The 12,617-nt window shown below is 49.2% G+C and overlaps 1 protein-coding gene across 1 annotated transcript; it reads left to right on the forward strand.

Annotated features, from left to right (window-relative positions):
- The first annotated feature begins 2,817 nt into the window (after positions 1-2,817).
- Positions 2,818-9,704, forward strand: Bod1 (biorientation of chromosomes in cell division 1). The gene is made up of 4 exons (XM_052758914.1): positions 2,818-3,231; positions 4,901-5,025; positions 7,560-7,756; positions 8,975-9,704. The coding sequence occupies exons 1-3, from the start codon at positions 2,833-2,835 to the stop codon at positions 7,753-7,755; spliced, it is 720 nt and encodes a 239-aa protein (XP_052614874.1). The 5' UTR covers positions 2,818-2,832; the 3' UTR covers position 7,756; positions 8,975-9,704.
- The last annotated feature ends 2,913 nt before the right edge of the window (positions 9,705-12,617 follow it).

Here is a 12,617-nt window from a genome sequence, read left to right on the forward strand (position 1 = left end):
TTGACCACACAGCTGCCATGACAGGCTTAGGGGCCTAGGCACAGCTTCTGTGACAGACTACTGTCAGGCAACACCCAGATCCAGGAAAAGCCATAAGCTGACACCAACCAGGGGTCCACCCAGGGATGGGGAAGCACCTAACATCCCAAACATTCCATTAGATAAGGTGGCCAGATGTCCTTGAGTCTAGCACACACCTCTTTAGTTTGTTTGTTTTTTGTTTTTAGCTTCTAACACTTTATTTTTTTAAAGATATATTTATTTATTATGTATATAGCATGTGTGACTGCAGGCCAGAAGAGGGCACCAGATCTCGTTACAGATGGTTGTGAGCCACCATGTGGTTGCTGGGAATTGAACTCAAGATCTCTGGAAGAGCAGTCAGTGCTCTTAACCTCTGATCCATCTCTTCAGCCTCCTCTTTTTGTTTTATAGATACCCCTAGACCGTTGTCAGACAATCAGGGTCCTGAACCCTGGAAACCCTCTCATCCTAACCCCTGCTATGATTAAAAACTCTACTCTGCCTGGGTTCAGGGCTCTCTGCTATCACTGCTGGGTCAGAAAGACAGAGAGACCAAGTTCGGATCTTGAAGAAAATAAAGACTCTTTGCTTTTACATTCGGGATTCGGTCTCCATGGTGGTCTTTTGGGGGTCCTGCAATCTGAGCATCATCCAGAGAGTGCAGGTGGCCAGTGAGCCCATACATTTTTCACTTCCAATTACAACTGCTATAAGAATCTGGCTCAACAATAGAGTACATCAGGCCTGGGGCCAGAAAAGTTTTTGTGAAGAGAGTAAGATGTGGTGTGACTGAAATTGAGACAAGGCGGGCTAAAAGAAGACTGACACCCACCCCTGGGAGAGTGGGGCTGAGCTATCCCTTAGAGCTTAAATATGAGAGGTCAGCCTGGATCAGCAGTATAGACTTGAGATATCCCAAAGGGTTGCAGTCTATTATGAGGCAATGTGATTAGTTTAACCTCTGAGACTGGCTGGGCTGATGTGAAAGGACTATGAACTAAAAGTGGCAACTTGTTTTGTGGTCTAATTTAAGCTCTCTTGGGTAGTAAATGTGGGGTAAGTGTTAGTTATTCGGCTGCTCTGTGTTCTTACCCTGCATGGAAATGTCACGAAACACGACAGAATCCGTTAATAAGAGTTTTATTAAAGATAAAGGGACAGAGAGTGAACAGGCCTGCGGGAAACACGTGTGTGGAGAAGAAGGAAGAAGAAGAAGGAACCGGGAACATGGTGCCGGATTTTAAAGGCTGGGCGTGGACAGATCAACGTCACTACTACACACAAGTGCGTAGATCACATGGTCACGTTGCCTGCCTACATAGCCAGTGGAATGTCACGGATCTTGGTCACACGAGATGCCCTGACCCGGAAATGGCTATCCTGACCTGGAACTGGCTAGGTGGAAGTGTCCGTTGGGCATATGCGAACACGCCCAACCGTGGGGGCGTGTTGTAAACCTTTCAGTAAGAGCACCTTGGATCTCTCTGCCTGGTCTGCATTTTCCCAGGAGCCAAGGGTAAATGGTAAAACTTACATTCTTTCCAGTGCTCCTGAGAGAGGAGGGGTAACTGCTGGAGATGGGGTTCTGAGAGTTGGGGAAGTTGAGTCGATGATCAGCCAAGGAATGAAAGGAAAGGGGGACAGTGGCATGTAAGAAATAACAAACATCATCATTCCTATAAAATACACAAAACTTGAGCTGGGCGTGGAAGCGCACGTCCTTAATCCCAGCACTCTGTAGACAGAGGCAGGTGGATCTCTGAGCTTGAGGCCAGCCTGGTCTACAGAGTGAGTTCCAAGACAGCCAGGGCTACACAGAGAAACCCTGTCTCAAAAAATCAAATACACACACACACACACACACACACACACACACACACACACACACGCATATATGTATACATATATATACAGATATATGTACACACACACACAATCTTGTGTTTAGAACTAGGAATCAAGATCCTTTTGTCTCCCCCACCTTGTAAGACTTGCAAATATTTGAATCCTCTCCACCCAGGAAAACCTTTATTTACACAAAGGGCCACTGCTCTGGTCCAGGAATTTGATAGCCTGGGGCAGTGACCCTTTTCTCCTTGGAGCAGTGACCCCTCTCCCCTTCCTCCTCTATTTCCTATGCACAAAATATTTTCAGACTAGCCAACTGAGTAAGTTTGTGAGGTGGGGCCCTAGCCAATTGGGAAAAGACACAGCCACCACCTTCCTTAGAATAAAAAACCAAATGCATCTCCGGTATAGGTGTGGCTGCTCCCCTGACTGGTCCACCCCAGCACACCCTCTTGATACATAGTCATTTTCCTTGTACAGGCACTTCAGTTGGAGTGATGGTCTCTCCTTGCAATCCCAAACTTATTTCTAACAGTGGCAACAGCGGGGAAATCAGTACAAAATATGTAAAATTATTTTTGTTGAAAAAGAAATATGATCAATCCATTGTTAACCAAATTTTCCAGATCATATTGCTCAAGGAGGTCGTGGGAGTTGAGTGCACGTCAAAAGCACAGGCTGCCAGACATGGAAACAGAGCTATTGAATCACAGTCTTTAAAGTGTGGACTTCCAATCAGCTTTACGGTGATTGCTCACTGCTCTGTGGGGCTGTCTGATTTGGGAAGGATGCGGGTCCGATTGAGTTCAAGCCATTACTAAGGCTTGAGCCTACAATTCCCATGCTGCCCCGCGAACTAGCGCGAGCGAGCCAATCGTCTGCCGGGAGTTGTAGTTTTCAACGGCCAGACCCAGTCTATAAGAACTTGAGCGATGGCTCCAGGAAACCAACCGTCCCACAATGCAAAGGCCCCCGGTGACGCCATTAGACGAGCGCCAGCAGAGCTGCGAGCGGGCAGCGTCGTGGGCCCCGCCGCCTCCCACCCTGCCGCCTCCGTCGCCGCCGCCTCCGTGGGGCCCTCCGTGTCTGCGCAGCGCGGCCCGCGGCTCCCGGAGGAGCAACCGAGCGCGGGGCCCGGCGCGGGCGCGGGGCGCGGCCATGGCGGACGGTGCGGGAGCAGGCGCGGCGGGCCAGGCCTCGGGACCGGCTGCGGGCTCTAGTGGTGCAGGGGGCCCTGTCAACCCCGCTTCGCTGCCTCCGGGAGACCCGCAACTCATCGCTCTCATAGTGGAGCAGCTCAAGAGTCGCGGCCTGTTCGACAGCTTCCGCCGGGACTGCCTGGCCGACGTGGACACCAAGGTACCCGGGCCGTGGGGGGCGAGGCGGTGCACCCCGCTGTTTTGACGTGCGGGAGCCGGGAGTAAAACAAAAGGCAGCTCGGGAGCCTCCGGGACGCGGGGCCCCTTCTGAGTGGTGCTGCACACCTGAGCACTACTCACGCCCTTCACTTACCAGCCGTGATTTTTAGTCCAGTCTCCTTTCTGAACTTGGAGATTACTTTACGGTTGCACACATAAAACCTTCACCATACCAAAGAAACTCGTATTTCAAAAAAGTCAGGAAAGGCAGAGTGCTTTAAGAAGCCGTACCCATTTTCTGTTCGCTACTAGGGAGGTGATTGTAAGCACGGAATGGATCGGACGACTCGGCAATAATTATTCCCTTTCCCCAGAGGAATGATTTGCAGACTTGTATTCCGCCAAACTGGGATAAGCTGTAGAGTCAGCACCCTTCTTTTGTATCCTTTAATTTAAAGGGAGTTGACGCCTGTGTTAGACCCAGTGCAAAAGCCAGTCTATCCGGTAAAAATACTAATTCGCCTTACTTGGAAAAGTAGTTTGGAATGTGTGTTAAGGGTGAGAGCATTCCTTTTCCCTTTACAAATCGAGCTTGCCAAGATTAAGGTGGTGGAGTTAGGGGTCTTTTTACTGACTGAGAGGACTACCCAGGGTAGTGGTTGCTCCACAGCTGTTAGGGCTGCATGTCACCAACGCCAGCTGGTCTAGATAGGCCTCAACTGTGGCTTGGCGATCAGCTGCAGGCTACCCGGGCTTGTGCTATGACTTTGATGTGGGGTTAGGTGTGCTCTACATATATACATCTTAGGCCACAGACTGCACAGGTAGGCCATCCTTCCCACTGCATGTTCCCATCCAGGGCCCAGAGCCATGCCTGACAGCACAGCTTCAGTTCAGTTCTGGAGACACAGCACTCAGCATGGATGGGGTGAGGAGGTATATGAGCCTTCAGTAGGAGAGAGGGAGGAGGTTGGGCTCTCAGAACCATGTGTTCCTTGTACTCCTAGTCCTGTTTCAAGCTTGTAGGAGCAATTAGAGTAAGTACCCCAGGCTCCTTTGAGCGTCACAGCTTTGCCTGGAAACTCATCACAGAACTCCCTTAGCATTAATTGTTACTCTTGCTGAGGTTTGGGTGGCCCTTTCATTTGGAGGGGCCTTTCTTTGGTGTACCGCTGAGAACACCCACTGTGAGTCAAGCAAGCAGGAATGTTTGTATTTTATGAATGGAAATTACTAAAATTCAGAAGTCAGGTGACTCCTGTAAAGTCAGCTTGATCTAGAACCAGTTCCTTCACAAAAACAGCCTGCATCTGCCCTTGGCCACATTGTACTGGAAGGCACCTTTGTTTACTCTTCAAAGCCTGAAAGTCTAATGTGTAAATGAGGGCAGAATAATACTAATAAGCCTTCCCCACCTGGAGTCTCTTTAAGAGTAGATTGGTTTATATAGGTAACGCCCTGCACTGTGTTAGGCCACTGCAAGGCAGACACCCTGCTGGCTGTGGATTCCTAGCTCCTGTACTGCCGTGTGGGCACTGAGGTCAGGTGGAAGTGTGTTTAAATGAGAAATGTGTTTCTGTGAAGAGCAGTGTTCTGAATAGCTCCTTCCACAACTTCAATACACTAACGTAACTAACATACAATAACATGGTCTCTTCTGAATGTCTTAGCCAGCTTACCAGAACCTGAGGCAGAAAGTGGATAATTTTGTGTCAACACATCTGGACAAACAGGAATGGAATCCCGCAATGAACAAGAACCAGTTACGGAATGGGCTGAGGCAGAGCGTGGTTCAGTAAGTAAAGCCGTGAGGAAATGGTGACTGCCCCAGCGTGCTGCTGCACAGGCTGACCTCTCCCGGGCCTCCTGGTCGATGGGGCTCTGTAGCCGTCTACTGTCCGATGCATCAAGGGGAAGATGAGCAGGGCCCTGGGGCACCTGCCGCTGCCTCTGGGGGCCTCTGGGTGTGCATATTCAGTGGTCACTCTGGAAGGTCTTCCAGAGTGTGAGACTTGGTTCTTGGAAGCTTTCAGTGTAATCTGAACCTGAGAGCGAGTTTTAGGCCAAGATGTCAGTGTTTGGGTGTGGGCCAACAGGGCTTCACCTTTGTTCTCACAGGCATGTGAGTTCTGTGTGTTCGGTGACCACGGTTGCTAAAGTGTGGTGACAGTTTGCAGAAAGATGTCCTGTAAGACATTGTCCTTTACAGAAACAAACTGAACCTTTGCTAGAGAAGGTGCTATAGTGAATCACATGAGTGGCCTCATTGTCACTGGCACACTGGGGGTGGGTCATGGATTCCAAGGGGAGGGAAAAATGAGGTGTTCGTGGCTAGAAGGATATATATATATAGAGAGAGACAGATAGAAACATAGGAAAGCCTCGGAGGGCTTGGGTCTCAACCCACCAGCCCCTTCTGTCTCAACTAAAGGACTTTGTAAAGGAATGCCAAGGGGTGAGGCAAAAGACCTCCCCCAGCACAGCCAAATGCAGACCATCCCAAACATCTGGTGACTATGCATGTGGTCCAGCCATCCCCTAATGCAGCCCTGCTGTGTAAAGCAAGCTCAGATCTCACTAGGAAACCTTTGTGGGCTCCCACATCAAAGTAAGTTTTTTCTGATCTGTTCAGAATCCATTTTGGCTTTTAACACCAGGACTTATATTTGGCCCTTCTTCGTCCACTAAGTTGTTGAATAAAAGCTTAGCTTATGAAGCAGGACTCTGAAAACAGAAGCATCAGGGAACTGGTGAGAAAAGTAAGTCTTGGAAGGCTGAGAAATGACTACATTTGCTACCAGTGCAGAGATGTGTGGCCAGTGGCAGCTACCAAGGGCATGATGGGAGTTGATCAAGAAAGCTGGAGCGCCAGGGCGCTCTCGGTGCTGTTGGGCATCTTAGCTGTGCTGGTGCATACCCTAAGCAGCTCAGGTAGTGAAGTTGTGCTGCACACCCAGAGGCTCCTATGGTAGAAGTTGATCCGCAGTGAGTTGGTGTTGGTAGCAGGAGCTGGTAGGAGGTGTTGAGGTCATGGGGCCTTCACCTCTGTGGCACTAAATAAGTTCTTTGAGAATCAGTTGTTGAGTTGGGCCAAATGTCAGGCCTGTCACACTCCTGTCATCCCAGCACTCAGGAGGCTGAGTCTTGGTTATGTAATGAGTTCCAGACCAGCCTCAGCTACCCAGTGAGACCTCTCAGAGAAAGAAAGAAAAGAAATTGGTGAGTTCAGCTGCGTTTCTCCAGGCAGCCTAGTCTCGGCATGTGCATGCTCATCATGATGTAATACAGATAGGGACCTTTAGCAGACACTGCTGGCACTGTGTTAGTGACTTGGAGCCACTAGAATCCATGAGCCAAGTGTACCTCTTTATACATGAGTTTCCCCACCTCAGTTATTTTGTTACAGCAACACAAGGTAGGCCAGATAAATACACACACACACACACACACACACACACACACACACACACACACACACACACACACACGAGTGCAGGTCATCTAACACAGTCTGGATTGTACTGGTGCCAGATTCCTGGTTTGGTAGTGTAGTGTTAGGCAAGGTGCTAACACTGAAGTGCTGGCTAAAGATGTATGAGCCTGCTTGTATATTTCCTTGAAACTTCTTGGGACTATACAGTGATTGTGAAATTTAAAAGTTTAAAAACAGAGGATTTTGCTGACAAGCACTATAGCACTCACTGTGTGGCTTATGACCACTGAACTCGGAATCTTACAAATGAAGATTAACACCCACGTAAAGCGCTCTGAGCACTAGGGGAGTGTGGCATCTAAAGCTGCCCCTGCTGTCTTTTAGTCTGCCCAGTCCTGCTCCCTTTCTCAAGGTGAGTTCTGTTGGTGCAGAGGTCTCAAAAAGAAGGGGTCAGTAGTCGCCCTGGGTTGAGCAGCTGCATGTAGCATGTCCAGTCTTTCTGTGTCTCACTGGTTTGTGCTGGATGGAGTAACAGCTGCGGGAAGCCACCTCTGTTCCGGCTGCTGAGAATAAATGCTGAGAAAACAAGGCACACAAGGCTTGCTGCTGCCTTTGACACCGACTGCAGTTTCACCCTGCACCGTGGCCAGCCTGCTCTCATGGTTTGTCACATGTGCTGGCCTTTGGAGCAGTCTGTTTAGCTCTGTTTGGTTCCTTTGTATGAAGTGGAGACTGCATTAGGAACGGTGGGTGGCAGGCCGCTGGGAACCCTTCGAAAGACCATGGTCTAAATCCGGGGACAGTGGGTGTTGGCGGGCTCTTGAATGGCACTCGGGACTTTCTGGTGCAGAGGAGGACTTGGGAGCTAAATAACACTGGTTTGCTTCTCTCCACAGGTCAGGCATGCTGGAAGCAGGAGTGGACAGGATCATCTCTCAGGTGGTGGACCCCAAACTAAACCACATCTTCAGGCCACAGATAGAGCGAGCAATTCATGAGTTCCTGGCAGCCCAGAAAAAAGAAGCTCTGCCAGCCCCACCTCCAGAGCCTGAAAGCCAGGATCCGCCAGCGCCATCCCAAGACGCTTCCTAAGGTTTGGTACCCACCCCATCTTTCCTCTCTGCTAGTCAGTGTGTGAGATGGTTAGAAACAGGGTAAGCTGTAATTAGACATGTTTCACACCGGTCAGAAGAGAGCGCTGAGTGGACCTCACCCCAGTGAGCCATCTCGGAATTCAGCGCTAGCACACCCCATATTGGCAAGTGTGCTCTGTGCCAGCAGGGCTTAGCATCCAAGTCACCACAGGAAACCTCATCAGGAACCATGGTGGCAACTGGTTTACACAGGGACTCATGTGGAAGTCATCTTCTCTGAAATGCTTACACTTGACTCCCTGCCACCAGTTAACATTGGTGATTTGCATATGAAATCCAGCAGCATTCCCAAGGGAGACATTCGGTAATCCATGTTGCACTGGATTACCATGCAGTTCAGTTCTGTTCTCATTGTCTCAGGTTTAGGATTTAATCTCAACTTTGAAAATTAGCTGGGGATACAGAGGTGAATGCTGGACTGGGTTTGGGGAGCCATGGTATGAGCAGTAGACCTCTCACCTGCCATCATCACACCCTGGGGGCGTGTTCTGGCCCCTTGTTCTGCTGTTAGTGGGTCATGAAGGTAAAATTGGGTAAGGAAGCAGTTGACCTAGGTTTTTGAACGTGGGCAGTTGAAGGGCTGTTGTAGCTAGAGTTTTCCTGCCTGCCCACAGTCAGGACAAATCTCTCTCACCTGCCAGTCCCACAGCCGCTCAAACCCGACCAAGTAAACACAAAGATTTATATTGGTTACAAACTGTATGGCCGTGGCAGGCTTCTTGCTAACTGTTCTTACAGCTTAAATTAATCCATTTCCATTAATCTATACCTTGCCACGTGGCTCGTGGCTTACCGGCATCTTCACATGCTGTTTGTCATCGTGGCGGCTGGCAGTGTCTCTCTGACTCAGCCTTCCACTTCCCAGCTTTATTCTCCTCCTTGTCCCGCCTATACTTCCTGCCTAGCCAATGGCCAATCAGTGTTTTATTTATTGACCAATCAACAACACACTTGACATACAGACCATCCCACAGCAGGCTGTCTTCTTGTGCCTCTTGGGAGGGATCCTTGATCCATCATGAAGTACATGTAAAACATTTGTTTTAAATCTTTTCCATTTCATTGTAAATTCTTTTAGGAACATATAGTTAATGAATATAGGCGTTAACCAAAAGTACCATTTTGCATGATTATCTTTTTTTTTTTTTTTTTTTTAGAATATGCCTGATACCTTTGGAAAACTCCATTTAATGAAGAAATGAAATGGATTCCTGTTTCATATGAATATAACTTTATTCAACTACGTCACTACTGATGTCAAGATTTTGGCCTTGACTAGGGTGGTGTCCATATTGGATGGAGAGCAAGTTTGGTGGTGGGACAGTTGTCCATACTTGCTCATGCATTGTGCCATCTCTGACCAGCTTGTCCAAGGGTCTGACCATAGTAGACACTACAGAGGTTTAAGCACTACATGACTTGGGCTGTCCTGAACAAACCTTTATACTTGAACACGGACACTGCATGTCGATGTTAACGCTTGTGCTCTGCAGTAGGTAGAAGCCAGGCTGGGGCTCGCCGGTCAGGACAGCAAAGGTCAGTGGGAGCGGCTGTTTGATGGTGGGTTTGATATTGTTGCTAGAGTTACAGGCTGGAGTGTGCAGCAGTAACGACAGTGCCCTAAGGTTATTGTGACCTTCCTGTGCTTGGGGATTTTAGTGGTTTCCTTCCTCTTGTCAGAGGTAGTTGGAGCCCTGGAGTGAGTGAGGAAGCTGAGACTTGGGGTGCAAGGAAAGCCCCACCGCCTCTGTCCTGGCGTCTCCCTAGCCGTAGGGGCGAGTCACTGTGGATGTGGTGCTCAGTTCTCATGTTTGTGTTTTTAGAAGAACAACTGTTAATAAATAGTGGATGTTTTACAATAAAGTCATTTGATGATGTTTTCCTAAAGCCTCAACAGAATCTTAGCCTCTCTCTGTCTGTGGAGGTGACTCCCTTTCGTCTTCCTGCCTGCTGTCTCTTTACCAAGCCTGACTTGATGGGAATGAAGGATTGGCGGCTGGAACCTGAAGGCACCCTGGCTCAGGCTGGACAATGCAGCTGATCAGGGCCAGGCAGTGTCTTGTTGAATGAATGTTCAGCTCATCTCAAGCTTGGATGAGTACCAGTGCCCCTGCGTATCTCAGGGCAGAGCGGGGGAGCTGGGTGTTAGGGTTCAGAAGGCCTGGGGAACTCACGGTTTGTATTTCTTTTCTTTTCTCTTTTTAATACATTAATTATTGGCCTGGGGTGGGGTGAGGAGGGGACAGGTTGCATGTGTGGAGGTCAGAAGACAACTTGCGGATATTGGTTCTCTCCTGCCAGTAATTGAATTCAGGTCACTGGCCCAGAAGTTTGTATCTCACAAGGCCCCAGGTGATGCTGGGCCTTTCTCACACATCAAATACTGGGCCTTGGATGTGGCAAAGATTACTTCAAACTAAGAATCCTTCATAGTTGAGTGTGCTGCTGATATTGTTGATCTAACTTGTTAGGTTTGGAGGTTTTATGGTGCTGGGGGTAGAACCCAGTGTCTTGCACCTGCTAAGCACATGTTTTACATCTGAGCTACATGCTCAGCCCAGATCTAACAAAATGTTTCCCTTCCACCTTTACCACAAATCCCTCGGTGATAACTATGTTGCCTGCCAAGAACTTGGCAAGATTTTTGTAGCACCTGCCCTTGTGTCCAAAGAAGCTGGCCCGGTCCTCAGCACAGGTGGAAGTGACCTCAGAGGCGTGATCTATTTTCCCCTTCTGGATACAGTACCATCTCCATGGAACAGGTTGCTGGCCTTGTCTGTCAGCAGCTGGGAGCAGAACACAGTCCTTTCCTGTACTGTCCTGCACATCAGAGAAGTGTGTCTCCTGAGAGGGTCTTTCCTGCAAGAACACAGACCTTGGGACCTCCTTCCTGAGACTGAACAGCTGTCCCACACTGGCCTCACCTAAGAAACGATGGCAGAATAGACCAGCTCAGGAAATTCCTACTTAGAGATGCTCTGTTGACCTGATTTTGTGTGTTTTTAAGCAGGCAGGGTTTGATCTGTGTTCTTGCTTTGTTTTCCCATTACTGAAGAAGACCTGACTAGATGCCCAGAAGTGCAGACTTCCAGTGTTGCCTCCTAAGAGCTCAGTCTCCACAGTTCTGGCCTCACATTTTCCACTTAGACTCAGTGAGGCTGAGTTGAGAAAAGCAGAGCTTTGAGAGAGACTTGTGCTCTTAGAAGATGGATATTGGGCTCTTAGCCAAGTCAAGAGGGAAGATGTGCCTGTGTTCCCAAGGTGGATGTCTTCAAACTGCTGGAGGTGTAGTCAAGACAGCCCTGCGAGGCTCAGACAGGTTGCCCCCCAGATCTGTGTAGACCCCTGAATCTTTAAGCTTTAGGTATTGGGTTCATCACACAGAACCTTAGAGGAAATCATGGTCCAAAAAGTAAGACAATTCTTCCCCAAGGAAGGTTAGTCCTCCAGAACTCCTTCACCTATTAAACACACTTGCCATTCATTCTCTTTGAAATATTTTCATTATTCCTTTCAGCGTTTCCCACAATGTAGTTTGATCATATTCACCCCCAACTCCTGTATTCCTTTTTGGCAAGAACCAACATCTGTGGTTGCTGCTGGAGACCTTCGTTCCTGGCACATTTCTAGTTACCAGCTTGGCACTGACCCAGCCTACCATCTCCTAGAGCCAATTGTTTGACCTCGAGATGCTCAGTGTGACTTTGGCTTCTATACAGGGGTCTAGCTTGGCTTTTGCCACTGTGGCTTGTCTTGTACTAACGTAAAACTCGCAAGTTCTGTGTGCTGTGTTACCAGCCTGTGAGCTCGAGAAACACTGGGTGCACCCCAGCAGCACGTGGACACTGGTTCCAAAAGGCAGCATCGCATTGCCCTGCGGAGGTTGCCATCCCCAGTTGTGCAAGTGCCAGAGCCTCGAGTGTACCAGTCAGTGCCACTGCAGGACCTCTTCCCCAAGGCTGGTGATGTGACTCCTACTGATGGACTAACCATACGGTTCACATGGCTGTGCCAACACCACCTGGACGGTGAGAACACGTGTCTGAATTCCCCCCGGAGTCCCTTGCAAGGACCACCTTTGGACCTCTTGGCTTAGCCACGCCTGCCCATAACTCGACTCCTAAGTGGCCTTTGATATTGAGTTGGCCAAGGAAGCTCAGAGCATTGCCTGGAACTGCCAAAGGTTTTGTGGACCAGAAAGGTCAGTGGAGATACCTGGGGGCCCAGCAAAGGTCAGGGAGTTTGTGGTGGAGGCTAGCACTGGGGTTTGGGTTTGAAGGCTGTTTAGATAAGGTTGTGGCTGGCTGTCCTGTGTCCTGTGGATGCCAAGGACAGGCTAGGATAGTTGACACAGTACATTGTCAGTTGTCAGTCACCTTGTCTAAGGTAGTATCTCCAGGAGTGGACTCCAAGGCTATGTGCCAGTAATCACAACTGTTCTCTCATACCGCACTGCCTCCAGGCACCACGGTGCCTTTGACCCTCCTTCCTAAGACATGGCTTCTCACTGAGAACCTTCTACTCACTAGTCTCCTCAAGAAAAAATAAAAGGAGCCAAGAGCCAGGCCCTGCCTTGTGCATAGCCTCACTTGGTTTTCACAATTCCGGAAGGATAGTCTCCATTCTATGAAGAAGTCAAGGCTCACAAGGCTTTCCTCACAGCCGACTGAGGAGCAGGGATGTGCAGCCAAAGCTTGTCTCCCCCACAACCTTGGTTACTCTCCCTCTGTTAGCACGTTCAACCATGTCAGTTCTCTGGGGTTAACTCATTCCAAGCTGGGGCCCCATCCAATTGATTTG

The sequence above is a fragment of the Peromyscus californicus genome, unplaced genomic scaffold (assembly GCF_007827085.1).
Source record: "Peromyscus californicus insignis strain IS unplaced genomic scaffold, ASM782708v3 Scaffold_3__1_contigs__length_106647218, whole genome shotgun sequence".
Lineage (NCBI taxonomy): Eukaryota > Metazoa > Chordata > Mammalia > Rodentia > Cricetidae > Peromyscus > Peromyscus californicus.